At 46.3% G+C, this 27,777-nt stretch overlaps 3 protein-coding genes across 4 annotated transcripts; 1 reads left to right on the top strand and 2 right to left on the bottom strand.

Moving 5' to 3' along the window:
- Positions 1-4,257: 4,257 nt before the first annotated feature.
- On the bottom strand, positions 4,258-8,909 carry LOC128430573 (E3 ubiquitin-protein ligase Topors). Its single transcript, XM_053416675.1, has 7 exons — positions 8,849-8,909; positions 8,336-8,683; positions 6,481-8,200; positions 6,260-6,394; positions 5,109-6,019; positions 4,734-4,877; positions 4,258-4,571 (listed from the first exon to the last, which is right to left on the bottom strand). The coding sequence occupies exons 1-7, from the start codon at positions 8,907-8,909 to the stop codon at positions 4,258-4,260; spliced, it is 3,633 nt and encodes a 1,210-aa protein (XP_053272650.1).
- A 3,817-nt stretch (positions 8,910-12,726) lies between these two features.
- Positions 12,727-20,601, bottom strand: LOC128430574 (atrial natriuretic peptide receptor 1). Its single transcript, XM_053416676.1, has 23 exons — positions 20,566-20,601; positions 18,889-19,000; positions 18,523-18,655; positions 18,231-18,363; positions 17,761-17,865; positions 17,438-17,540; positions 17,143-17,288; positions 16,958-17,030; positions 16,715-16,859; positions 16,424-16,510; positions 16,193-16,336; positions 15,830-15,951; positions 15,566-15,704; positions 15,360-15,408; positions 15,176-15,277; positions 14,957-15,076; positions 14,742-14,835; positions 14,429-14,516; positions 14,009-14,148; positions 13,767-13,919; positions 13,572-13,670; positions 13,281-13,372; positions 12,727-13,208 (listed from the first exon to the last, which is right to left on the bottom strand). The coding sequence occupies exons 1-23, from the start codon at positions 20,599-20,601 to the stop codon at positions 13,017-13,019; spliced, it is 2,607 nt and encodes an 868-aa protein (XP_053272651.1). The 3' UTR covers positions 12,727-13,016.
- Positions 20,351-26,566, top strand: LOC128429939 (nephronectin). 2 transcript variants are annotated; one of them, XM_053415835.1, is made up of 13 exons: positions 20,351-20,790; positions 21,741-21,826; positions 22,092-22,184; positions 22,777-22,896; positions 23,076-23,195; positions 23,335-23,469; positions 23,574-23,648; positions 23,783-24,697; positions 24,996-25,079; positions 25,232-25,330; positions 25,518-25,704; positions 25,780-25,864; positions 25,974-26,566. In XM_053415835.1, the coding sequence occupies exons 1-13, from the start codon at positions 20,714-20,716 to the stop codon at positions 26,058-26,060; spliced, it is 2,163 nt and encodes a 720-aa protein (XP_053271810.1). In that variant the 5' UTR covers positions 20,351-20,713; the 3' UTR covers positions 26,061-26,566. The 2 variants fall into 2 exon arrangements, with proteins under 2 accessions (XP_053271810.1, XP_053271809.1); XM_053415834.1 differs by lacking the exon at positions 20,351-20,790 and having other exon boundaries at positions 21,433-21,826.
- The last annotated feature ends 1,211 nt before the right edge of the window (positions 26,567-27,777 follow it).

Raw genomic sequence — 27,777 nt, forward strand, 5'->3', positions numbered from 1 at the left:
ATCATGATTACGAGGTAAATTTTTCTAGATGAATGCAACTCGACTGAAACCAAACAGACCCTCAGCAGTCGATACAGGAAGGCTGTGATGACAGCAGGAAAAGATAAGATGTTAACTTATCCTATGAAAGAATAAGCATCCATGGTGAAGCCCTTTCTGAAAACCTCACCTCATCATGTTCATACAGACAGGGTCAACACAACCCCACCTGGAGCAGCCTCCATCACGTGGGATCAAACTGTCTTCTTCCTCCTCCTCCTCCTCCTCCTCTTAGTGAACAGGAAATCCAGCCGAAGCCAAACCAGGAAGTTTCAGGCCTCCCGTTTGACAGTAAACTGGACGACAGGAAAAACCTCAGAGCGAGTACGAACTGACCTCAGCAGGAAGTGATCCAAGACTGTTATTAAGGACTACAAGTTCACTGCAGTAGGACTACAGTTACCACATCACTGTTATCTGTCTCTTTTGTCTACCTCCTCCTCGAGAACTTTAAAGGCACCTTGATTGAGTTGGACCGGGTCGTGTACACGTGGGTACGACATGATCTGGTTCTTAACTATCGATGGTCCAGAGCTGATCTGCTTCATCATCCCTGCATATTTATTTTACTTTACTTTTATTCTCGGGTTTATTTCATTGCCTGAAGTGAAACGTCTGAATCTCTTTTATCCATGTGGATTTCACTGGAAAGTTCTCAGGGCGCAGTAACACTTCCATTTGGTTTTATATAAACTAAAACAGACTGAAGCTCACGTTGTTGTATTTTTGTATCATGGACGTTTTTATCATTTGTCTCTTCAGGAAAAAACAGAGACCTATTGATGATTGATTATTGGCTTTGAATTGACACGTATGTTAAAACATGACCCGAAGCTGGAAGAAGGTTCAGAACCAGTTTCTCTGCTCTTCTACTAGTGGTGGCCCAACAGGAGAGTGCACCTGCAGCTGAAATGCATCATGGGAACAAACTGATGAAACATTTTACAGATTGAAAACGCAACCTGTCAGCTGATTTGACCACTCCGCATATTGATGGAGAAAATCTTTATTCCAAAATGTAACGTAGCTTAAAAACGTTACATTACTCCCCCTAGTGGCAGGATGTTGTTCTACCCCCTATAATATACATAAAGATGGACGACGTTTAAAAAAAAATTGATGTCTATTTGGATTTTTTGGGGTTTAGTCCATGTCCCATCTGCTAACATAGAGAATCTGTCATGTCGTCCATCTTTAGTTCCAGCCTGTTCTATCCTCACGAATGTTCAGCGTAAACTGAAAACGCTGTTGATTGCGTCATCGACTCCGATGTTAATGATCAACTGAGCGACTCATGATGATGTCATCATGGCGTCAGACTCTGCTCTCGCCGACATGTTGGAAACAATGTTGTTTTTTTTGGTTTCATGAGGAAAATGTTCACCTCTGCGTGGGAACTGAAATCAAGCGTCCCCTTTTTCTCAGGGTGGGGTGAGGCGACGTGTGGGGGGGGGGGGCTTTGTTTTTTTTGTGTGTCCTCTTCCTCATGTGTTCTGTCTCCGTGACGACCTCATGTGCTGAATTATAATAAAGCATTTCAAAAGATCAGCGGCGGATCTGTGATAGAAGCACAGGGACGAATCCGGATGTCAGGTGATTGCATCATACAATAGTGTGTGTCTGTGTGTGTGTGTGTGTAACAGAGGGAGAGAGAAAGAGCGGGTGTGAATATGAACAATATGTATTTGTGTATTTGCTTGAATTTTTTCCCACAAGATGGAAGCTGTGTGTGTTTGTGTGTGTGTGTGTGTGTGTGTGTGTGTGTGTGTGTGTGTGTATGTGTGTGTGTGTGTGTGTGTCATCAGATGGAGAGAGAAAGACAGAAGAGCTGGTTGTCCCTGACGACGGTGCGCCGTGTTGCCTGGCAACAGCGCTAACAATGGCCTGCCACCAGTGTTCTAGAATGTGGGCGTGGCCTGAGAAAGAGAGAGAGAGAGAGAGAGAGAGAGAGAGAGAGAGAGAGAGAGAGGGAACACAAACAGCTGTGACGCAAACAACTGATGTTTGTCAACAAACAAACAAAAGAAACAGTATCGTTTGTAAGAAAGATTTATTTTTATGGATTCAGATTTTTCTTGATTTAATCTAAAACGTGACTGTGATCATATTTCACTTGTCTGATCGACTGCAGCAAAAATCTACAGCATCCATACAGTCACATGATCAGACTGTGAAAGGACGGGGGGGGAGGGGGCAATGAAGAAAGATTTCCAGAATGAAGATGTAAATGATATAAAAAGACATTTAACAACAAAAATAGATTTTTCTTTCATGAAATAACGACCGAGGAAAATCCATTTTCATCACAGTTACCTCTGGATCACAAATCCTGAACTGGACTTTGTTTGCATCTAATAACGACTTAATATTACAACTTACTTCTTGTAATGTTTTCGACTTTATGATTATTTTATTTAACACTCCATCGTAGCAAAGCGACGGAAATCCTGGATCACAACCTTTCTCAGGACCTGTAATAATCTTTTCTGGTTCCGCCTACTATCTGTGGACCGACAGGACTCAACTCAACAAACACGTTAATTATTCAACTTCTTAATGTCGACCCACAAGTCAGCGCGTTTTCAGAAATGTAACAATCCGTTATCTATTCTGTCGTGAACTATATCGTTCAGCATGACTCCCATTCTCCACCTGCACTTTGTGACCATTTGATTAGGCACCACTTTCAGACTAATGAGGAAAATCAATACAATTATCAAAATACTTGATTTAATCCTCATATTTAGTCAATTAATGAATCTCACAGTTACACCAGGCATAACCATAGCAGCTGTGAAGTTTGAGTGGCTACAAGACTGTAAAAGTTTATTTCTGATCATTGTTCTCGTCTCTGATCACGTGGGGGATAATTTTTTTGTAGTTTTTGTCTCTTTCACTTTTTGTCGGGAGTGAGCGCTGATCCACCACAGTGGTTAACAGCCGCTATCAGGGGCCTGATTAGTTTTAATTAGTGTGGGTGAAACTCTGTCGCCCCCTGGAGACTCATCATCCCTCAGTCAGAGAGAGCGAGAGCGAGAGAGAGAGAGAGAGAGAGAGAGAGAGAGAATGTGATGGAGCACAGAGGAGGTGAAAGCTTGAGTCTGGCTCCATCTGGTGGTGAGGAAATCAAAACGCACCCGAATTTGCTCCGACGTGAAAATGAAAGTGAACCAATCTCCAGTTCCACTGAGAAGCATTTAATTAAAAATAAAACAATCAAAGAACATTTCAAGGAATTAAAACATTTTAAATGATTTTACAGCCGCCAGGGGGCGATCCAGATGAGTCGTCATGTCGGCCATCTTTATTTAGGCACCACTTATTAAACATTCTTACAAATGGTCAGTTTTATGTGATCACTTTAGGTTTGACACTTCCTTCACATCTTCACTCATTTACGTGTTTACGATTCCAATCATCGCACACCGCAGCTGTGACATTCCAAACTTATTATATTTAATCATGTATTTGCAGATTACCTATTTGTTTTTTCACCTTGAATTGAATCATTTCATCACGGTTACTTTAATCCCTGTTTTATTTAACTCCAGCTACTGTTTTATAAAACGTCCGAGCTCGATTGACAGACAGGAGGCGTGGTCAACTACACTGCATTCATATGTTCATGAGACTCGTCCATCAACTGGAGGCGGGACCAGGCATCAATTTATCAACCAGTAAGATTCTTTTTCTGATAATTAGTTTAGTTTAGTTTTTTTTTTTTTTTTTTTAAAATTGGATTTTGCATCAAATCTCGATCCCTAATGCTTTATCGATTAGTGGCTATATTGAAAAAGAAAAAGACATAAGAATAGAAAATGTAGAAAAGGTCACGTAGAAAACATTTATTATTATACTTAATACATTTTTTTCTTTAACATTTGTTAGTATTTGTCTTTTATTACTACTTATAATAAAGTTTGGGGATCAACTGTAAAATATCAAACCACAATTAACTTTTTTTGTCACGAGGGTTTGAGAACAATAATTTTGTTTTGTTGAAAATACTAAATATTTCGATGCTTTGTCCCGGCCCCAGAAAAAAAAACTATCACACAAAAAAATATTATAATTTCATTGTCCATTCTTTTCGGCGAGAACAAATGTGTCCACAGGAACGAGAGGAAGAACATTTCAAAATAAACAAAACGAAAATAGTCTAAATCAAAAGTGAATTTCGGATATTGGCTCCACTAAGTCGCGCTGGGCAAACATTCGTCAAAGGGCGAACGAGTCCGAGTGGGCGTCAGTGGAGGAGTTAGAGTTCCACTGGTTGTGTGGGGAGGACGTGACGCCATCGTCCCTGTGAGCGTCCACAGGATCAAAGTGGTTCTGATGGTTTAAATCAGTTGAGTGTTTTGAGAGCGACTCGACCGGAGGTTCAGAAAGACACTTTCTGGGTGACGTGGGTGAGGCTGCGTGGTTGAAGTGTCCGTCAGTGGCTGGAGACGGATTCATAGAGTGCAAATCTACAGGTGGTGACGTGTCCCCGCGGCTGACGACTGAAAACCTGTCCGTCAGTCGCTCTGCAGCTGCACAGGAAGAGGGGGGGTCAGTGCAATTAGGACTTTCACGAAGGACGTCAACGGGCAACGAGCTGACGGGAGACGAGGGATTCGGAGTCCTGGGATCAACAGTTGAAAGCAAAAGAGGAGACGTGTCGTTGGAATTAACTCCTGAGAAAACGCCACTACCTGCTGGGAAGTCTCCTGCAACACCACTACTGGAAACTGTGGAGTCGGCGGGCGCCACCCGAGAGGAGGCGGGCCTGAAAGTGGGATCGCCTCCGGAGGTAGAGTGATTGTGAGGCAGCTTCTCTTTGGACCAGCCGCTGACGGCTGAACAGAAATCAACAGAATCAACGGGATCAACGTGAACGGGTGAAGATCTACGAACAGAGAAGGAAGTCTCTTCTGTGACATCACAGCTGGAATGTTCCTCTGACGAATGAGAAGAGTTCATGACGTCCAGATGTGGTAAAACATCAGTATGCGTGGAGCCGTTTGCAGAAGCAGACGATGAATCAACGGGACTCGTGGGTTTGATGCTAGAGGTTAAAGCAGCCGAACGTGGGTCAGGCGCCACGACTCCTCTCGACGCCAGAGAGCTTTTGAAATGTTTCTTCAGGGCTGAACTGGGGGCGATGGCCTCAGGGGCCAAGCGGGCGTCAGCAGCGGGATTTGATCGGCGGTCAGCAGAGGAGTGAGGCGAGAGGCGGTCAGCTGGGGACGGGTGAGGACTTCCTGCATCTTTGTGTTTTAATGGTGGAGGCGTGTTTCTGTTGTGGGCTCGCACCGGACTGGCCTGTCTGAGGAGCGGGGGGACGTGCCCCCCGTCCTCTCCGACCCTGAAGTCCATCTGCTGAAGAGGAGGCAGCGGCGGGGGGGACTTACGACCCGGCGGCAGCTCAGTGACGTCAGGAACTCTCGGCTTCGAACGAGCCTCGTGCAGATCCTGAAAACGCTTTGTCCTCGAGTCGGGTGAACGACCGGGTTCAAAGGTCACAGAGAGGTCACATGTAGGAGCAGCGATTCCCTCCAGGTCGTCGAGGATGGCTGCTAGGAGACGAGTGTCAGAGGTCGAGAGGTCAGATCTTCTTTTGCGATGATCGGTCGTTATGGGGATGAACCGGTTGTCTCCGGTTGGCTGAGGGCGGCACGCCGACAGGGACACGCCCTCCTCCACGTTCTCCACGTCCACATCGTGATCGCTGCTGATGTCGACGCGGATGGGACCCGCTGGCTCCGCCTCCGACCCGTCTGACCCTCTGTCCAGGATGTCCACGGGCAGGTCGCCGATCTCCTCATCCAAGGCCCCGCCCACACCGGCGGAATGCACCAACGGGAGCGGAGGGAGGTCGGAGAAGTCGACGGTCTGCTGGCTGCTGAGGGGACTGCTGCTGCTGCTGCCGCCACCGGGTCTGTTGATGACCTCATTATCGTGGCTGGTGTCACTGTCGAGGGTGATGATGACTGGAGAGCTGAGGGAGAGAGAGAGAGAGAAAGAGAGAGAGAGAGGGAGAGGGAGGGAGAGAGAGAGAGGGAGAGGGAGGGCAAGAGAGAGAGGGAGGGAGGGAGAGAGTTATAATGGAGCAGAAGTCTTCTTCTTGTTAGAGGTGGAGATCTGCTGGATAATTTGACAACTGTCGATGTGCTAACAACAACACACTGTGGAAAAAAAACGTTAGTTGTGTGTGTGTGTGTGTTTTGTCCCCCCCCACCTGCTGTGTCGGGTCTTCCGGTGGCGTTTCCTGCGGCGCTTCCTGGCGGGGGGGTGCGCTGCGTCGGAGAGGATCGTGCCCTCGTAGATGATCTCCACGCTGGGACTGCGGTCGTCTCGGTACCTCTTGCTGTGGCTGCAGGACAGACGCACACAGACAGTCACTCAGAGTTTTGTTCACAATTATTTACTTTTTGTTTACTCAAAGGTTGCGTCTCTCACCTGTCACTTCCAACACTCTCCCTCCTCTGTGTATCTCTCCTCCTCCCACCGTCTCTCCCCCTTTTCCTCCTCCTCTCCCGCTGCTTCTCTCCAGGGTTCCCACTGAGGGGCCTCCAGGTCGGGTCCTGGTCGTTGCTGTCTAGGTGGCGGCTCTTGTACTTCCTCTTCCCGCCGGGTTTGTCTCTGTGGTGAGCGTCGCCGGGGGAGAGCAAGGGCGGCGTCTGCCGAAGGGGCGACGACAGCAGCGGGGAGAAGCAGAAGGCCGAGGAGGAGTGTGATGGGGAGGAGGCGGAGGAGGTGAGAGGGGAGCAGCGGTACTCACAGCTGGAGTCGGGTGGAGAACTGGACTCTACGCTTGAGTGGAACGGTGAAGGGGATTGTGAGGGGTGGCACATCATGGCGGGATAGATGGAGCGGTTTGGGTTGCACAGAGTTCCGCTCCTGTCCGGCCCCGTCTTCCTCCTCTTCCTCTTCTCCTTCTCCTTCTCCTTGGCCGTCTCACTGCTGGACTGCTTCCAGTCTCTCCGGCTGTCCTCCTGCCGCTCGCCGGGGCTGAGCGTGCACACCGTCTCCGGGCTCCTTCCAGAGCTGGCAGACCATGAACGTGCACGTGAACAACGCCCGCCCACTTCGCCATCTTTCTCCTTCTTCTTGTCGTCCGGCTCCTCCTGGAAGGCGGCAGATGTGGAGGGGGGGATTGTGGGTATGTAAGAAAGAGGAGGAGGGGTGGTGGCGAGAGGAGGCAGCTTCTCCGTCGTCTTCTCCTTCCCCTCCTCATTCTCGGAGTCGGATGACAGCTGCACCAGCTCAGGAGTTCTCTCTGCGATCGGCTTCTTGTATCCCACTATCAGACACTCCTCCTCCCCCTTCTCCCCCTCCTGATTGGCTGCCTCTTGTAGGGCGGGGCTATACGATAGCGAGGCAAGCGAACAGGAAGGCTCAGCAGTGGAGTAGGAGGGGCCTGGAGTCTCGTCATCCCAACCCGTCAGACTGAGGCAGCTGCTTGTTTGGAAGACATCCTCTGAGCCTCCTCCAGCCTCGTTCTCCTCGCCCTCTGATATGGCGATGACAGAGCTGCTGTCGGACGGGCTGCTCATCCCGTCCAGCTCCAGGGCGGCGGCCGGCGGCTCATACACCGCCTGCAAGTCATAGTTTTCCAGACTGAGTGGCGAGCGGGCGAAGTTGACCAGCTCGTGCAGGAAGTGGTCGGTGCGGGCCAACAGGAACGGACGCAGCTCGTCCTCGATGGTGGGCGAGTCCTCCAGGCCGTGGCGGGCGAGCTGGGCCATGATGATGCGTTGGACTATGTCCACCAGCGTGCCGTGAGCGCCGTAGAGCACCGTGAGCTCCCGGCGCAGCCAGGGGCGAAGTTTGTTCAAGTGGACGGGGTTCCGACGGAAGCTCTCTGCTGTGATGTCACACTGCTGCCCCTGGTTCACGCCACGGACCCGTATGCCACAGCGGTAGAGAGCGCGGCGGAACGCCACCGTCTCTCTCTCCCTCAGACGCCGCACGGTTCCACCGTCTCGCTGCAGCCGCTGCCTTGTTGCCAGACGGGTCATCAGCCGCCGTGTGGCCCGGTCGTTGTGCGTCCTCGCCCCCCCGAGGCCCGTCAGTCCCTCAAAGATCACCCCTCGCTCCGCCAGGTCGGCTCCTCCCCTCGTCCTCTGCTGGTCCAGGTCTTCTCCCTCTCCACTGTCCTCCGCCACCACGGGAGAGACTGCGGGATGGTGAGGAAGAGGAGGCAGAGGAAGAGGAGGAGAATCGAGGTACCACTCCCACACCCCCGATCTCCTGTTTCCTCCTCCTCTTCCCCCCCTCTCTCTCCTCCGCCTCCTCGTGTTCGTTTCTAGACCGTCGGCCGTCCGGTGTCTCCGTAACATCAACCTCATTTGATGGTTGCTCCTTGCCGCTGACGCCATCGCCGCCACCATCGCCACCGTGGCGGCGACGCTGCTGTTGGCCGGCGGCGGCCGCAGCGTGTACTCCTTGAAGTCGTCCTCGGCGCGGACCGAGTGCAAGATGGAGGCGAACGGCTGCTTGCAGAGCGGGCACTCGGCCTTGTTGTGGGACCACTCCTGGATGCAGGGGAAGCAGAAGCGGTGCAGGCATCGGTCCAGGTACGCCAGGTTGTTGAAGCGGTCCAGACAGATGGGGCACTTGGAGTCGGGCGAGGCGTCCTCTGCCGCGACCACCGCCCTCGCTGAGGCGGAGGAGGTGGGAGGAGAGGAGTTGGGAGGAGAGGAGGTGGTGGCGGCGGTGGTGGAGGCTTTGCTGGAGTTCTTCCTGCGGCTGCTGCTGCGGCTCTCTCGACTCCTCACCTCCTCCTCCTCCTCCACAGGCTGACCGCCTCCTGCTGAACCTGCACCTGGACCTGGACCTGCAGCATCACGGCGACGCACGCGCAGTTTCATCCGCGTGGGCGCCATCACCTGAGGACAGAACAAATCATGAGACGCATTCTGGGTCATGTGACTGAGTTTGTCTAAACAGGAAGTCGCTCTTCAGTTTTCAGTTCTTTTTTAAACCTCCACCAGGTGAGAAGGGAGACACTGACGTGAATGACGTCAGTGGCTCAACACGTCAACAGGAAGCAAAGCTAAACGAAGCCTTCAAATTCACGCCTGAGAACACAACAATGTGATACTAACATGTTAGCATCTACTAGCCTAGCATGCTAGCAGCGCCTGACAGAGCCGTGCTGACGTTAACCGGCAGCTTCAGGCTCATCACGACGGTTCATCGGTCTCCTCTCTGCGGGGTATCACCGGTACCTGCTCGTTAGCCCGCGGTGATCACAACAAACACAGCCACGCTAGCCTGTTAGCATGCTAGCTCTGTTAGCTCTCTGTACCTGAGCAGAAGTCGACTCCCCCGGTGGCTCCGGGAGGTTCTCATCCGGTTTCTTCCTCCTCCTCCCGGCAGAGGTCCGCGCCGTGGGAGGCATTCACCGTCAGATCTGTTACCCGCCTCCCGGGCTCCGCGGCTCGGGTCCGTTCTCGCTGAAGCTCCGGTCTCACACACACATTTGTTTCAGGCGATTTCGTCCAAACCGAAGCTTCTCTGCACCGAGACAGGCCGCGGGGCATCATGGGAAATGGAACTCCGGGTGATACAAAGATCGTAAATAAAGACGATGACTCACTCACACGTCATGTTTTTCTTTAGAATCCTCATTTTGACTTCATACAGAAGAATCTCTGCTCAGACGCATTATTTTCTTTATTGATAATACTTTTAATTCCATGTCTCATAAATGTATCTTTACGAGTCCGAAATTCATATTAATGCATGTTAAATTATCATACGTTATGGTTTATGAGATAACCATAGTAAACGCTACACTTTTACATATATTAGTATATACAATTTTAAATATATTATATCGTATATATTGAAATGTATAACATCAGCATATATTAACTTATAATAACACACTTTCAACATATATACGCTACACCATATACATACAAATGTGTGTGGTATTTATAATTACTTGGTTTGCACTTATGTAACATCTATAAAGAATAAAACATATTTGGGGACAATAACAATAACCCATATGATTCATATGAATCAGAGTGAGACCTCCAGGTTGTGATTTTTTCTTTTCGTGCTTTTCTCCGGAGCAGCAGGGGGCGCTGGCGTCATCAGTTGAACCCAGGAAGTAGCAGAGGGAGACGGCGGTGTAAACAAGGTTCTGTGGATCCAACCTGGACCGGAGCAGAAGATGGAGACGTTCAGCAGAAGAACCGTGGACCGGATCCATTCCTCGGTGCGTTGATCTCTCTGTCTCATGTAGATGTCCGGTCAGGGAAACCTGTGTTAAACCAGCTGCTAACGGCTAACTAGCACCCAGTTAGCATCCAGTCACTGCGCGTTGGTGTTCTTTAGTTCACTAGCCGCTACTGGTTAGCTGGTATGCTGTTAAACTAGTGGTTAACAGCCAGTTAGTAACCAGTTAGCAACCAGTAGCTACCTTTTAGTTAAACCAGATGCTAACAGGGAGCCAACAACCAGTTCTCCTCCAGCCAGTGCCTTGTTTTCTTAGCTGTCACTGCCATGCACCCTCTGATGTTTATTGACAAAATTATTTGTATCATTTATTTACACCTGAGCTGTAACGTGATCAAACTTTGATGTAATCTGACTACACACGTTAACGTCATGTGTCTTGTTCTGTCTCTCAGGTCCTGCTGGCGGTGGTGGTCCTGTCCTGGTCTTACGTCATCTACGCCAGCAGGATAGCAGCTCATTGGCTGCTGGAGGAGCGGACCGCCGCCCTCCGGCAGGACTGATGGTGCACTGGACCTTCACCACGTCCACTTGGAAAGACATTGACACTCAGGGGTTCTGGGTGATGAGGATCAACCCTGAATGTCTCACACAAGTTGCAGGAAACGGCAAGAGACAAAGACAAAGACGTCAACTGTTAGAGAGCAGGAGATTCCGACCCTTGTGTGGATGAGCTGTGAACAAAAACACTGATATTTCCACAGCAGACATCACGTCCTGCCTCCTGCTGCTCCACCCAGGCTCCACCCCTCACCTGACCAGTGAGCCGGTCCATCTTCTGCAGCTTCTTCACATGAGAAACACACAAACTCCAGAGAATGTCCAGACACTATTTTAAAGAGTTCGTTTCTGAAAACAGCTCATGTTGGAAATGTTATACTATTTCACCCACTTTTTAAATGTATTTTATCTTTTAAAATGTATTTAAAGATGACTGACTGATTTCTCGGAGAATGTTTCACGGAGTTTGACGACAATAATCAGACATGTGTAGAGAACTGATATTAACGCTCTATTTATAGCTTGACTGAATTGATTGACTGTTTTTGGAGGATTGAGCTCGACTGAATGTTGTTTCATTTGCGGCTCATCAGATTTTTGTGTCGCACTTTGACCTGCACTGACCTCACACTGACACCATGAACCTTTACAAGCTAATCGTTCATGCTAAGCTGCTAAGCTAACCATCCCCTTTTTGTATCTTCAATCTTAAAGTCCTTCTCCTGACGGGAGACGTAAATGTTTCCTGTTCTTAAAATAAATATAATTTTATAAAACAGAAGTTGAATTTCGTGCCATTTTATATTATGTCCTATATTTGTTCATAATTCTGATTCACACTTGTTTTTTATCAGTTAAAAAAGCTTCAGTTTCACCCAGTGTAATTTAAACCAGTGTTTCCAGTCATGAAGAGTGGTGACATCAGAAACACATCAGCTCATTGTAACTATGTGTGTGTGTGTTTGTCTGATGTATTCGGTAATTAAAACCTCGGACACACACACAAACCTGTCTCATAACAATGTGTTTGATGTGTGTGTCCTCAGATATGTAAATGCTTGCTGCAGAATGACGATGAGAGAGTGGGAGAGTGTGCTAAAGCTTGAATGTGAGAGGTGAGAGAGAGAGAGAGGAGAGGCTCTTGAATTGAGTACTCATTCTATTACCACAAACACTTCAAACACACACACACACACACACACTCCCTGTCGCCTGTAATTAAAAATCTGGTTATCGTTGCTCCCTCTGCTCGTCCTCTGTCCTCTTGTGCCGTGCTCAGGGACATATCTGTCAGGGTGGGGTATTCAGATAATAACAGTCTGGTAAAGAGGTTTTTGCGAAGACGATGAATGAAAACAATCTTCAATTTAATGGTGATCACATGTTTAAGAAACAGGTTCCTCACAGTTTGATGTCTCAGATTTTAAACTGTGGTTAAATATCAAGAGGTTCCTGGTCTACGCCTGTTCGGTGGTGACAGGAGTTATTTTTTTAATTCAGAATGAATCCTTGAAGATTTAACCTCAGTGGTAACAACTTGTTGACCCAGATTTCTGTTGCGTTTTGCAGCTGTGGTTGTTTATTAAACCCTCTCCTGCAGATGGGCCAACGTAACACACACTGCAGTTCTTTGTTTATCATATAAATACATTAAATCACAGCAGCTTGGTTTGTTAAACACTTTTAATTTTATTATCTTGTTAATTAGTAAAGATTGATGATAGGTTTTTCAGATTTATATTCCCCCAAGACATTCTCTCAGGTCCCGTCCTCTTGTCCATCTGTTGTCATGTCGGCCATCTTGGCTGCTAAAAGATACACCCCCCCCCCCCCCACCCCACTCCATCTCGGTCTTTTCACTTCATCCATCTGCTCAACAATGCGACATGAATATTTATACAACACGTCTGCAGAGATGCTCATGAAACCAGTTTTCTGATGATTCGCCAGGAGACAATTTTTTATTGTACCATATTTGATCCATTGATGATAATAATAAATCCAAGAACATTGAGATGAATTTAAGTTATTTGATCAATTCAAATTCTCCATCGCTTCTATTTAAATTCATTCATTCCTTCTTTTGTGCCGAAAAAATTGAATGAAATTTCAACATCATTAAAAGTCAAAGCTTGAAAGTTTTAAAGAATCAATGAAAGAACAATTTGATCAGAAAAGCAAAAATGGAAAGTACGAACACTTTCAGCTCAACTCAACCAACTCATGATGACCTGAAGCCATCAGATCGGATCCAGGAGCAAGTCGCCGTTCAGGAACCCCGGGATGGACGAGCACAGCTCCCGCTCCTTCTCCGTCCCGGTCACCGGCTCCATGTTCACGCTTTTGGTCGTCTTGGCGTCCTGGACGATGTCCCTTCCAACCAGAGACGTCTTCTTCCCTTCCAACCAGTACGTTACCATGTCACCTTTCCCCTGGGCGCGACAAGACAGAGATAGAGTGTTAGCGGGCCGTGGTGGAGGAGGGGGGGGGGGCTAATGACTCACCTTGACCTGCAACATTCCTCTGCACTGCAGCACGTAGCCGCCGATCTCCTCCAGCAGGTAGAAGGCACTGGAGCTGCACTGGATCTTCAGGGCTGCGAAGACACAGACAGTTTCTAATTATTAACTTATAGTGACCTTTTCAGTGCTGCTTGTGTGTTTGTCAGCAGGATTACACAAGAACTATGGAACAGAGAACTCAAACTAAAATGAGGTTGAAAAACTCTGTGTTCCTTCTGGTCGAACCGCAGGACGGGTAAATGAAGTTTGAAACATTGACAGAAAGGATGTTACCCAGACTGGTGGACTCCATCCTGGACGCTGTGTTGACCGTGTCCCCGAACAGACAGTAACGAGGCATCTTCGTCCCTACAACCCCCGCCACCACCGGACCTGAAGAGCGGGGGACAGGCGTCATCGGGAGGGCCAAATAGATTCTATACTTTATTTGGATTTTTATTTAAGTTCTCCAACCCCCTGTGCACATACCGGAGTGAATCCCAGCTCGTATCTGCAGCTGCATGTTGGGTTTGTGAGGGATCCTGAACGTGCGGCAGACGCCAACCAGGTCCAGAGCCATGCTGGCGATCTCCGAGGCGTGGAGGATCCCGTTCTCCAGCGGCACGCCCGACACCACCATGTCTAACCAAACACACACATCTTGGTTCTGACGGGTTCGGGTTGAGTGTCCACATAAAGAAATAGGTTAAAGGTCGGGTGGTGTCACTCACAGGCGTCACCGATGGTTTCCACCTTGTAGACGTCGTAGATGTCGATGATGTCGTCAAATGTTGTGTAGAGTTTGTTGAGGAAATCCACGACTTGGTAAGGAGTGCTGCTGCAGGAGAGCTGCGTGAAGCCCACGATATCACTGCACACACAAGAAGGGTTCCCAGAGTCTTGACTTAGTGAAAGTACAAATACCACATCGTAAACTCACCTCCAACAAGGCTACCACAGAGGCAAAGTAGAGTACTTAAATAAATGAAATGAGTCACTTTCCTGTCCTTAACTAGGAACATGGACAATTCAAAACATAAAAAGCATCTTTACAGATATTTTTTTAATATAGTACAAGCTCTAGAGATATATTTCTTAAATTTGCAGATCCTGACGACTGTCTTTAAACTTTTATTTCCTTCTGTTTTCACCTGAAGAAGACGGTGGCGCTGACGTAGCTCTGAGCCTGCAGCGGTTTCCCCTGACGCAGATCATCAGCTACTTGCTTCGGAAGCATACCTGCGACAAAAAACATGAAAACACAACCTACATTTAACCAGGAAATACTTTACAGGAGAGAATCTGGCCGAATGGGAACATGGAGTCACATCCATGGAGTTTACATCCAAATATAGTCTGTATTAGTAAAAACAGGGGAATGGAAACACATCAAATGTCTCTAAATAGATGTAAAATTATATCTTTTTAATAAATATAATGAAACGAGAAGTCAAGCGGTCGTACTGTACAGCAGCCGGTCAGTTTTCTGTTTCTCATGCATCAGGTCTTGAGTTCGCTCGGCCACCAGCACCTCCAGATGTTTACTGTATTTCTCCATCTGAAACAAACCCAGTTTTACTTTCATATCAGAACCAGAAACAATGATCATTTTTGTAATCGTCCCATTCAGTCTAGTACAGATCTCATCCACAGTAGATTAGAACACATGTTGATGTTACCAGGTTCATCATCATGTCCACTGGGCTGACTTTGACCGGGTTGATCCGGTGAACAAACTTCCTGATTTGTTCGAAGGTGGGTCGGTGGAAGGGGTTGTGAGAGCGGCATCTCCGGATCAGCTAAGAACACACAAGGGACAAAATGCTAAATAAATAGACGCATAAAAAGTAAAACACAATAAAACGGATAGAAGATGATTTAAAAATTAAACTTGGTACCTCCACGTAGTCAGCAGGACACGGGCAGGTGTTGTCGACTTTACTGGAGATCAGTTCCGGTAGAGGAGGACACCAGGCACACTCCAGGTTGGACTCCTCCACCTGGAGAGCATTTCATGAATTTACATTTCCTTCATATTATTAATGTCTCTTTTCTGAATGAAGATAAAAAAAAGTGACTTACGGGGACGGGATCACTGCGAGTGGCGATCTCCAGCAGGATGATGGAATAACTGGGAAGAAATACAGATGAGTCACAGTGTAATTTCTAATGTGTGTATTTGTATTTTATGTATTTACTATTTATATTAATTATATAAATGTGAACTTTGAGAGGTTAGGTTGTCCTGAGTCCTGTAAAGTGACCAAAAAGCAGAATAGGTGTGATACCTGAACACGTCTCCGGTCAGTGTCGGCTCCATGTTGGAGTTTTGAAACTCAGGCGGCATGTAGACCTCCAGCAGCCTCTGGTGATAGGTGGAAAGAGGCTCCGCCCCATCATCCCTGCGATACATTCTCAGTCCGTAGTCTGGCCGGACGGAACACGTGTCAATCAAACGATTTATCAGAACATTACGCTTGTTGTCTTAAAAATATAAATGTAAGTAAACTGTGTAGATTAATTCCTCCTCACACATACGACAGCTTTCCTACCTGTTATTTTACAAACCCAGCGGTCGTCTATGACACAGTTCATGGATTTGAGGCGGCCGTGGCAGATCTTGTGCTGGTGGAGGTACGACATCCCTCTGGCGATGTCGTTGGCGAAAGAAAACCTGGAAGACAAACACAGTGGGATTGTACAGAGCTTAATAACTTCTCACACAGATTACCTGTGTGGTTACGTATAGATTATTTTATATTAGAGGAAATCCTCCTTCTCTTCTAATATCGTAATTTAAAGCCAGATCGATAATATTGGCTAGAAATCATTCACAAATGAACACATTTTTTTCCACGATATCGCTCCTCAAAATTCTATATGGATCAAACTCTATGTTAAAAGTTCAAGTTTACCTGAAGCCCCAGTTGAGTGGGATCTCCTCGTTAAGCAGAACGTCGTTGAGGCTTCCTTTGGGGCAGTACTCTGTCACGATGGCGACATTTGGAACCTCAATGCACCCACCGGTGAACTTACAGAGGTTTGGATGATCCAGTTCCCTGAAGACGGAGAAAAGACAGAACTAGAATACAAGACAGGGTCTTTTTGAACAGGGGACGTCTGATGAGTGTTTGCTCGTGTGTTACCTGACTTGTTTGACTTCCTGTCTGATGGTTTTGGACAGAGAGAAAGTCTTTGTCTGAATCCTCTTGATGGCCACCGTCCTGCCGTCACTGGAGAAGAATGTTGTGTTAATATTTACAAATATGAATAAATTTACTTTACAAGTATTGTAGACTTTCCCCTAAAGACGCTATCATATAAATAAAGATGGATGACGTGACAGACTTTGATGATTCCTCATCCTCTCTTTCCTGATACATACATTTCTCTGCTGATGACCCTGATGAATATAATAAATGAATGAAGTAGCGTACTATATCCCCGTGCAGGTGAACATAGTTTTTCGGGTCCCTGGTTGACCCGTCCACGAGCTGAGGGCAGTTATACAGCTGGTGTTACTGTCGCTGTTCCCCTGTGGGACGCTCATGATGCTGCCCATGGTCATTCGAGCTTCATGATCTATAGAAAGAGAGAGAGGGGGGGGGGGGGGGGGGGGGAGGGTTCAGATACCAGTGTCAAGCCGTTCTAACTGTTTTTGAACTGGATCATTGCTGTACCTTGTTTTATTGTGGAGAAGTCGATGATCCAGCTCTCGTCCCACAGCAGCTTCTGCTTGTGGTACTTCATCCACTGCACAAGACAGATTCTTTGACTGGTATTCATCGGCTGGTGTTTTTTGTTGTTGTATTTTTGGTGCGTTTGTTTAATTACATCATGTTTACTGTGACGTGTGAGTACGCACCAGGGCGGTGAGTAGCAGGCAGAGGCAGAGCAGGCTGAGCGGGAGGCTGATGGCCAGCTTGGTGGCCGGCGTCATGGGGCATTCGCCACAGTCGGCTGAACAGGTGGAACAAAGCTCCGCCTCCTCACACACACCGTCACCACAAACTTTGAGCAGAGAAAAAACAACACAATGTTTAGAGGAGGGACACCATTGGACCCTTCATGGCTGCTGACATTCCCTGTAAGCTGGTGGTCTGGTGATGCTCGGGGTATTTCTCCCTATAGTCATGCATGCAAATAGAGAAGGAACAAACCAACAGCAGGCAACACGGTGCTCTTGGCCTCCAGAGCAACCTGCATCTGACCAACTCGAATGTGAGCGATGAGGGAGGTCAAACCAGCATGGACCAAAACCACCTGCAAGACAAACCAGTGGTCCCTGCATTATGCCTCTTCTACAAATGAGCTGTCTTTTTAAAACCCTAATTATGTCACTACTCTTGAAATATCAATCCCTGAAACCTTTATCGTAGAAACAGGAAGGAATAGTTTCAATCTGGACGTCCAAGTCATAGCCCAGAAAGTGACTAAGTCTGCTTCCTAACTTGGAAATACGATACAGATTAAATAAACTTACCTTGGCCGTCCAGTTGCTCTGCGTCAGCTTGCCGGACGTGGAGAGGGTGTGTGTGAAGATTTTGCCGTCGTCAGGAATCCAGGGGCCACAGATGCTCTCGGACGTCTGCAAGTTAGTTTATTAATCTTTATTAGTTTAATGTCTTTTCAAAATGTCATTTAGTCAAGGGTTAGGGCTCAAGTTGAAGGGTGAATACCTGCTGACATACAGAAGTTAGTGCACTTGAGTTCAGGTTAAAGGTTCCGGTACTTTACCTCTTACATCTCAAAAGAAACAGGTCGCAACTTGAAGATATGACAGCGCCTATAATTGTGGTATTTGCCTTTTACCGTTAGCAGACCTCTGGGTGTTGAACTAAATTGAAACCGACTAGTTTCGGGGCTTATTCATCAGCTGTAATCAGGAATACGTTTGACATTTTTATTGGAAACATGGTAATAGTGAAAAATTAGGAAAAGATCCTGGTATACCATGTGTCCCAGAGGACAGGAGTGGATGTTAGCGTGATGAATGCAGCAGTTTTCTCCATTTGCGTCTTTCCAGTTGGCCGGACAGTCGTGATGTTCACAGAAGCTCCGAGCTGCTTCGGCGTTTACGATGGAACTAAACATATAAACACACCAGACCAGGATCAGAACCAGACCAGGATCAGAACCAGACCAGGATCAGAACCAGACCAGGATCAGAACCAGTAGAATCTACAGCTCCAGTCTTTCAATCCACTCTAATTATTCATCAACAGGTGTAAACAGGCGCATTGACCTGTTTGTGAAGATGTGGTTTTCTACAGCCCAGTGGTAGAAGGAGTCCTGAGCCGTAACAGAGTAGGTGACACTGAACCCCTCGCCTGTCTTCACCGTCTCAGGAGGACGGACGATCCAGGCCATCTCCAGACCTGAGTGAGAGACAGTGCACTGACCAAACCAGCTCCACTCATCTATATGTGGTTTAAAAACTGGTATATATCTCTAAAACAAGTATCATATGTATTTGTTATCCAAATAAAGTGTTATCTGTTTCTGTTGACAAAATACAGTATTGTATGTAATTGTTACTTGTCGAATATCCCAGTAGTGTAAGTGTTTACAGTACAACTATTATATAATATATAGTGTGTACTCGTGTCACCTCCACAGTCGATCATGTTGTATTCGTTGGGTTTGTGGAGAGGCCAGCAGTCGTACTCGCTGTTGTCCAAGTCGTGCCAACAACATGTCGGAGCGATACAGCAAACACACACCTGGTGCCACAACACAAAAACAACACACACAGGAGTCATCAGGAGGAAAATATCGTGTTTGTCATTTAAAACTGAACTTATTGGATTTGAGGTTTTTATATCATGCCTCTTGTTCTAGTATAGATTCCACAAAAATAAGAAAACGCTTCTGTAAGAAGTAAATGTCATTTATTAACCAGAAAATCATTTTAGAGCCATAACTTCCAATTAAAATGCAGCATTTCCACCAGTTTTCATGTTAAATTGACTGATAACAACCTGATATATTTAAATACCCTGAAATTAAACACAAAATAATAATCAATACATTTCATATGAAACTTAATATCAGACATTTAACATCTCATCGATGAATTAAGAGCAGTTTGATTGATGTCTCACCCAGAGCAGAAACCAAACCGTTGTCCTCATGCTGCAGCTGAATGAAGTCTCTGTGTGTCTCTGTCTGTCTCTGAGTGACAAGTGGACAGACTCCGAGCTGCTGAGTCCAGACTGAGTGATGAGCAGAGCTGCAGGAGACAAGGTGGTCGAGCGAGGCAGGAGAGAATAACCAGGAGAGAGAGAGAGAGGGCACCCTTCTGCTGAGCACCTTTAACATGGAGCTGATTGTAATGTTCACTGACCTCTGGTGGCGGATGATGTTACTGCACTGACCCTTGGACTCAATTTACCACGAGCCCCCTTTTCAGAGAGACAGTTTCCTACTGATACCATTGACTTTGGCTGCAGTTCCACTAGAGGGCGCTCACTAGGTGGCCCTCAATGAAGTGAAGTGGACCGAGGTTAATTGGTAAAACCATTATTTACGCCATTCATTTAAATAACGACAAATATAGTGATGATTATAAATCAGAAGTGAAATGAAAGATTTTCCCTTTGAGGGAGATTTAGCCAACATCTCGTTAGCTTTCTGCTAACTTTATTCAACGCTCGCACACAGAGGGGCTCTGGTGAAAACAAAATGGCAGATGATGTGAAGTGTCATGTGCTGTGTGACAGTCAAAGTTAAAGAAAGGTATTAAAACTTTAAAATACAGACCTATATTTATTGGTTCTAACCCTTTTGAGAAGAACAAAGAAAACTGTCAGAAAAATGGAACAAGACGTCATGATTGACAGCTGAGACTGACTCCTGATTGGGTGATCAGGACCTCGGCTCTTTGCTCTGTGTCAGTTTTGACCTTTTCTGTTTGTTTATTTCCTGAAGACATGATGTCATTACACACACAGAGAGAGAGAGAGAGAGGAATTGAGGGATAGATAGATCTCCCCTTCCTCCCTCCCCCTTTGTATCTTTCTGTCTCTCTCTCTCTCTTTGTGTCTCTCTCTCTCCGTCTCTCTTACAGACTCTCTCTCTTTCTCTCTCTCTCTCCCTCTCTCCACCAGTCACGTCGTGCACGAGGACAATCCTCTGAGAGCTCCCTCCATCTGAGCCTTGGGTCGCGCGCTGTCCTCTCGGGCACGAGCACGCGGTTCGGTTTAGTTTATTTCTTTGTTTTAACGCTGCGTGTCTTTTAACGTCAGAACCCGCGAGCGAAGCTTTCGTGCGTGACGTCATCTCTAACGGAATAGGGGACGCTAGACCGCGCGTGACTCTTCATGTCGGATGTTTCCGGTGACCGGTAGTTCTTCTGTCCGGTACCGGGACCTGAAGAGCTGGTCTCTGATTGGTCCACCTCTCTTACCTGCGTGGGTCCCGGGTTAAAGCTGAAGATGATAACCCGGGTCAGCCTGGTTCTTCTGTCCTGGTTGTTAACATGGAGCAGAGCTCAGCAGATGGATTCTAACAGGTCAGAAACAAACTCTTTATTCATCTACACAAATAAAGTTTTTATTATAAAGTGCCTTATAAACAAAGTTTTTAAAGTGTGTTTAATTATTAACAATGAGGATTTCAGACATTTTAATTCTTTACAGATGTTTTTAAAAGTTTCTTATATTAATTTTCATCAATAGCCTGTTTTAATTTGTAATATCAATGAATATAACTAATGTTCATTTTTAAATATGACACTACAGGGACCACTACACTTACATATACATCTGTTGTGTTTTTAGTCAAACTAAAAAAATGTGTTCCTGACTAATCTGATACTTTTTCTTTTCTCTTCGTTATGATGTAAATATTGCAAAAAGAATAATGTTGTTTAAACACATAAACTCAACACATGTTTACAGCGTCCATGTTTTTAAAACTCTTGGGAAATCCGACCTTCGGGGGAGCACGTGAACGAGCAGTGGTTCTGTTTCACATGAGACTTTTTAAACTGATGATGAAGAGAAGATTAGTGTAGATCTGATCCATTATTGATCGTAGATAAGACAAATGTTGTGTCATCCACATATTTCCGAACAGGTCAGATAAACTGGAGTGTGATCATTCACAAAAAGGCTATTCTGCCTGAAGACGGAGTGTGTGTGTGTGTGTATGTGTGTGTGCAGAGCAGTGTTGATGATTGACTGAAGAACGACAGACTGAAGAATTGGAAGGAGGGAAAGTATGTGGGGGGAGTGGAAAAAGCAGACGAGGACCCGAGCCTGCTGTCGTCCTGCGGCTGCCGTGGTTCAAGTTGAGACAGGCAGAGGAAACAGGAGACATGAGGAACGCTCAGCCGGTCTGAACCAGTTCGACCGACATGACTCTGAACGCCAGGGCACCTGATGACCACTCTCCTCACACACAGCGGGCGATGATCCATCAAAATGTCGATATTCATCAGTGTGTTATTGTGTGTCGCAGCTGGATGTCCAATGGTCTCTGTCGCTATGGCAACAGCGTGGACTGTTGCTGGGGCTGGACACAGACGGACGGAGGACGTTGTCAACGTGAGGACACGAATATTTACTTTACAACAGATCGTGCGACTTTAACGTCTATTAATGTATTCAATGACAAGAACTGTAGATAAAGATGGTTCCCAAAAGTAAAGCCAATTCATCTGGATCGCCCCCTGGTGGTTGGCAGTGGTGTAGGTCACACACGGACATCTTTATATTCAGTCAATGATCCTTCTATACAGGTGATAACCGTCAATTAAAGTGTGTGTTGTGTGTTCTGTGTGTGTGTGTCTGTGTGTGTGTGTGTGTGCAGCTCACTGTCAGCAGGGCTGTAAACATGGAGAGTGTGTCGGACCAGACAGATGTAAATGTCACGCCGGATACAGTGGCAAGGCCTGTAACCAAGGTAAGTGTGTGTGTGCGTGTGTGTGTGCTTGTGCTTGTGTGTGTGTTTGTGTGTGTGTGTGTGTCTGTTCTGATATCTCATCCCTGTGACCAAACTAAAACAGAGACACATTTTTGTCTCGCTTGTTTGACCTGCAAAGCTGTGTTTTACCTGAAGAGCCCCCCCCCCCCCGCCAAAAATGTAAAACCCACACAGACACACTACACAGTTTCCAAACTTAGACCCTCACACATGCAGGGGGATTCCACCCTCCCACAGACACACTGTTAATTTACTGATTAGAGGCCACATTATGAGTCATATCCTGACTATAAAACAACATCTGGCTTCAAACACACACACACACACACACACACACATTCAAACACACACACACACACACACACATTCACGCAAACACATATTCACACAGGGGAGAGTTTAATCACATGTTAAACTAAGAGCTCGCCTTTTCTGTTTTAACTCCGCTTGTCAACTTGTTGGATTAACCTTTGACCTTCAACCCTGTGAGACACGACGAGAATTTTAAGTGTGTGTGTTTGTGTGTGTGTGTGTGTGTGTGTGCCTGTGTGCCTATGTCTGTGTGTGTCAGATCTGAACGAGTGTGGTCTGAAGCCTCGGCCCTGTAAACATCGCTGCATGAACACACCGGGCAGCTACAAGTGTTACTGTCTGGACGGATACACACTGCAGCCGGATGGCAGCTGCAAGAGTGAGTACACACACCTACACACATATAAACACACACAAACACAGACACATTCACACACAGTCACACGCACACAAACTCTCTCCCACAACCTAAAGCGTTTCACATTTTACAGTTGAACTCAAACCTGATTATTTCATGTTGTCGTCTTTTTTTCTTTACGTGTGTTTTTGTTTGTACAGATACACTGACCTGTTACTATGCCAACTGTCAGTATGGCTGTGCGGTGTCAAAGGGGAGGGTCCTCTGCACCTGTCCATCGCCAGGGTTACGGCTGGGACCAGACAGACGAACCTGTATCGGTCAGTTAGGCCCCGCCCACACTGTCACATGCTTTTAAATGAAAATGAGTTGGTGTGAACGCAGCCTCACTCAGTTTGTTTGTCTCCCTCTCTCTCTCTCTCTCTCTCTCTCTCTCTCTCTCTCTCTCTCTCTCTGCAGACATTGATGAGTGTGTGTCTGGCGGTGGTGTGTGTCCTCGTCGCAGGAAGTGCGTGAACACATTCGGCAGCTTTTTGTGTAAATGTCACCTCGGCTTCAAACTCACGTACATGAACGGACGCTACGTGTGCATCGGTGAGGCAGCAGCTGTGTTTGTGTGAAACTAATTGTATTAAATGTGTCATGTTTGTGTTCCCTCGAGTCGAACAATCGTCTAACGTCTTCGTCTCTGTCCCCAGATAAAGACACTCGTCCATTCTGCTCTCTGAACCCGTCCTCTCCCAAGTGCAGGTGTAAAGATGGCGGCTGTGAAGGTGAAAACTCCTCCACCTACTTCCTGTCACAAACCAGTGTCCGAGCCTCGTCGAGTCCGAACCTGGTGTTTAGTCCCCGAGCTGAACAAACAGGAAGTTGTGATCCAATCTAACGAGTCTTTGTTTTCTCTCAGCTCTACCCAGAGTCACTCTGGAGCCTCCAAGACCAAGAACTACAATTCCCATCATCCCCCTCTCCACTGCTGCTCCTCCTATAACTACTACAGCTCAGCCTGTCACCACCACCACCTCAGCAGCAACTACTCTACCAGCTACGTCTGCAGCTACAACTACCACCGCAGTACCGACTACTACCACTACTACACCTGTTACTACCACTACTATGCCTGATACTACTACACATGTTACTACTTCACCTAAAACTACAACTGAGACTACTACACCTGTTACTACTACACCTGTTACTACTACACCTGTTACTACTACACCTGTAACTACACCTGATACTACTACCATATCTCTTACTACACCTGTTATTACTACACCTGTAACTACACCTGATACTACTACACATTTAACTACACCTGATACTACTACCACACCTGTTACTACTACACCTGTTATTATTACTACTACACCTAATACTACTACACCTGTTACTACCACTACTACACCGGTTACTACCACTACTACACCTGATACTACTACACCTGTTACTACTACACCTGTAACAACACCTGATACTACCACACCTGTTACAACAACTGAAACTACTACACCTGTTACTATACCTGTTACTACTACACCTGTAACTACACTTGTAACTACACCTGATACTACTACTACACCTGAGACTACACCTGTAACTACACCTGATATTACTACAACACCTGTAACTACACCTGCCATTACAACACCTGTGACTATACCTGCCACTACACCTGATACTACTACACCTGTAACTACTACACTTGTAACTTCACCTGATACTACACCGACGCTGCCCACCACCTTCTCCATGGTAACGACTACATTGAACAACAGGATCAACAAAGACGTGACACTCAAGCAGAGAGGAGACGTGCACAGTGAGGACGCACACACACAAACACACACAAACACACACAAACACACACACACACACACACACACACACACACACACACACACACACACACACACACAGAGAATATGTTCCATTAGACCAAACAAGCAGTTCAAATGTCAGCTGACACAGGCGTTTGTTTGTTTGTGTGTGTGTGTGTTTGTGTGTGTGTGTTTGTGTGTGTGTGTGTTTGTGTGTGTTTTTGTGTGTTTTTGTGTGTGTGTGTGTGTGTGTGTGTGTGTGTGTGTGTGTGTGTGTGTGTGTGTGTGTGTGTGTTTTAGTCCCTCGACATCCCGACGTCAACCAGTTGTGGGAGTTTGATATCGAGCTCGGAAACATCTCTGACGACGCCAAAGACGATCCTGGTACGACTTTGTTTTGTTTTGTCTTGAACACAAACATGTGACTGTGACATCATCATCTCACCTGACTCCGCCCACTCTTTACATGGTTGAGTCAACCGCTGGACCTCACACAAACTATGTGTGTGTGTGTGTGTGTGTGTGTGTGTGATTAGATGCTGGTGTGGTCCACTGTACCTTCAACCACGGACTATGTGATTGGTTGTCAGACAGAGAGGGAGATCTTCACTGGGAAACATCTCATAACCCTGCAGGTAACAAACAAACATTTATGAATCTGTTGATCAATGAGACATTTCTCTACGACATAAGAAACTCTTTTTTGCTGCTTAAAATGTGATGAATTCAAATAGTTTTTAGTCTTTCATACGTGATGTTTCTAAATCGTTCTTCTCTGATGTATAAAACCAAACAATAAATAAAATGAATTATCAAAAACAGGTGGACAATACCTTTCCGTCCCAGAGCTGAAGGCAGGACAGAGGAGCATCCGCGGCGCCCGATTGGCTGTCCAAATCCTCCCATCCTGGAGCCACGGTGACCTGTGTTTCTCCTTCTCCCATTGGCTAACAGGGCATCATGTGGGCGTGCTGCAGCTGTTCACCAGGAAGAGAGGACGAGGTCAAAGGTATGAGAGCTGCCCCGTTTCTCTTTGCTGTTGAAGTCGCTTGTGTGAAAACTTTCTCCTGATTGGCTGTTGCAGATATAGCCCCGCCCTCTGGAGCAGGACAGGTGGACACGGCTGGAGACACACACAGGTTACCTTGACAACACATCATCTGGACAGGGTGAGACACACAGACACACTCACATCCACACACACAAGTAAATGTCTGTGATAGTGTCTGCGTCGTTGTGTTGTTGTTGGGGATAACGTGTTTGTGTTTGTGTACGCAGGTGTTGTTAAAGGCGGAGCGACGAGTCGGACGGCGAGGACAAATCGCTGTCGATGATGTCAGTCTGAGGCAGGGGGCGTGTCGATGATGTCACTCTGAGGCAGGGGGCGTGTCGATGACATCCCCTGACACTGAGTGGTTGTCGCTGAGCGAAGTGGATTTAACCACCTACGTTTTGTACAGTGTAAAGAACCGAGCAGCTTCGGGGGGGGAAACGTAACCCTGAAACGTTAAAAGTTCATCGCTGAGATTTAATGATTGAATATGTAAATGAGTCTTAAATTAAATATCTGATAATTTACAAGAACTTCCAGAACGTAAATGTGGACACGACAGAGTATTATGGCCACTTATTACTGTTATGTCATAAAATTACAACTTTAATCAAGTAAAACTATGATTTTAATTAATTGACACTCTGTCGTTAGCACTGAATAAAACCAGGTTCAATCTTTTGATTCATGTTGTTGACATTTTAGAGTCACAGGTTTTTACAGAGGAGATTTGTATTGATCTGTTTTTATCTCTTCATTACTCTGCAAATATTGTCAATGTTTTTCATGTTTTTTTTAAATAAAATGTTTCTATAAATCAGACTCAGTATTACTACATTATTAATATTTTACAAACGTTTTCTGGAGTTTGTGTTTCACATATGAAGAAGGAAGTGGTCGTGGACTTCAACAGAAAAAACCTCCGGACAAACAAGACGTCAGAGTATCTGGGATCCGGCGCCGCCATCTTGTTCAGTTCAGTTTGGTTCTGATTCATTGAAACCACTGATTGATTGTCTCCGGCACAGTGAAACTTGACTCGTTGTGAACGAGCTGAGGGAGCAGAAGCTCCACCTCATCACTTGACCTCTGACCCTTCACCTGCACAGGAAGAGGAAGGAGGTAATCTGTCAGTTAACATCTGTTTTAGAGGATGCACACACACACACACACATGTACACGCACACGTAGACACACACTCTGATGGGCGGTGCCTTCACAAACCTGGTCGTTACTGTAACTCGCCACATTCCTCATTTAACAACATGGGAGTGAAGTGAAACCTGGGATTTGTGTATGTGTGTGTATGTATGTGTGTTACCACATTTACCCCCTATCTCCTCAGCATCAGTCTTCTGCCTCCTGCTGGTGAGTTGTTTGACTCGTTTTTTTTGTTGAATCATTATATTCAACACAATTTATATTTATTGACTCATAACATCCTATTAGGTTCTGAAAATCAGTGTGTTGGTCCTTCATTTCCTTCACCTTCCACCAGAGGACGCCACAACATTAAATACAGACACCTGGTTTCTTTTAAACTTCTTTTTCCTTCGTTGATTAACTGGGACTCGTCACTGCTTCTTTTCCTGTTGCCACATTTAAAGTAAACACCAGGATTCTGCAGTCCAGATATAACAAGGGTCAAAGGTCAAATAATATCTGGGGTTTAGGGCTGAAAGGTTAGGGACCCCCCCCCCAACACACCAACATTACCTCATCATCAAGCAGATTATTTCACTTCACAGTAAATATAAACACATAATTGATCCGGTCACGTGTTGATAAAGTTTTAAACTCTGATGGAAAAAAATAAAAAAATAAAAAAAGTTCCCTCTTGTTGCTACCAGCTGCAGAGCGCGCTCTGATTGGCCCGCAGCCCGTCACCTCGGGCCAATCAGAGGCCAGAGCGTCCGCCATGAGAATCCATCATCTGTTCGATTCATCAGTTCATCGCTGATCGATTATCAATTACAGGACGATGGAAGGATGATGAAATAAAGGTGTGTGTGAGTATGTGCGTGTGCGTGT

The sequence above is a fragment of the Pleuronectes platessa genome, chromosome 23 (genome assembly GCF_947347685.1).
Source record: "Pleuronectes platessa chromosome 23, fPlePla1.1, whole genome shotgun sequence".
Classification (NCBI taxonomy): domain Eukaryota; kingdom Metazoa; phylum Chordata; class Actinopteri; order Pleuronectiformes; family Pleuronectidae; genus Pleuronectes; species Pleuronectes platessa.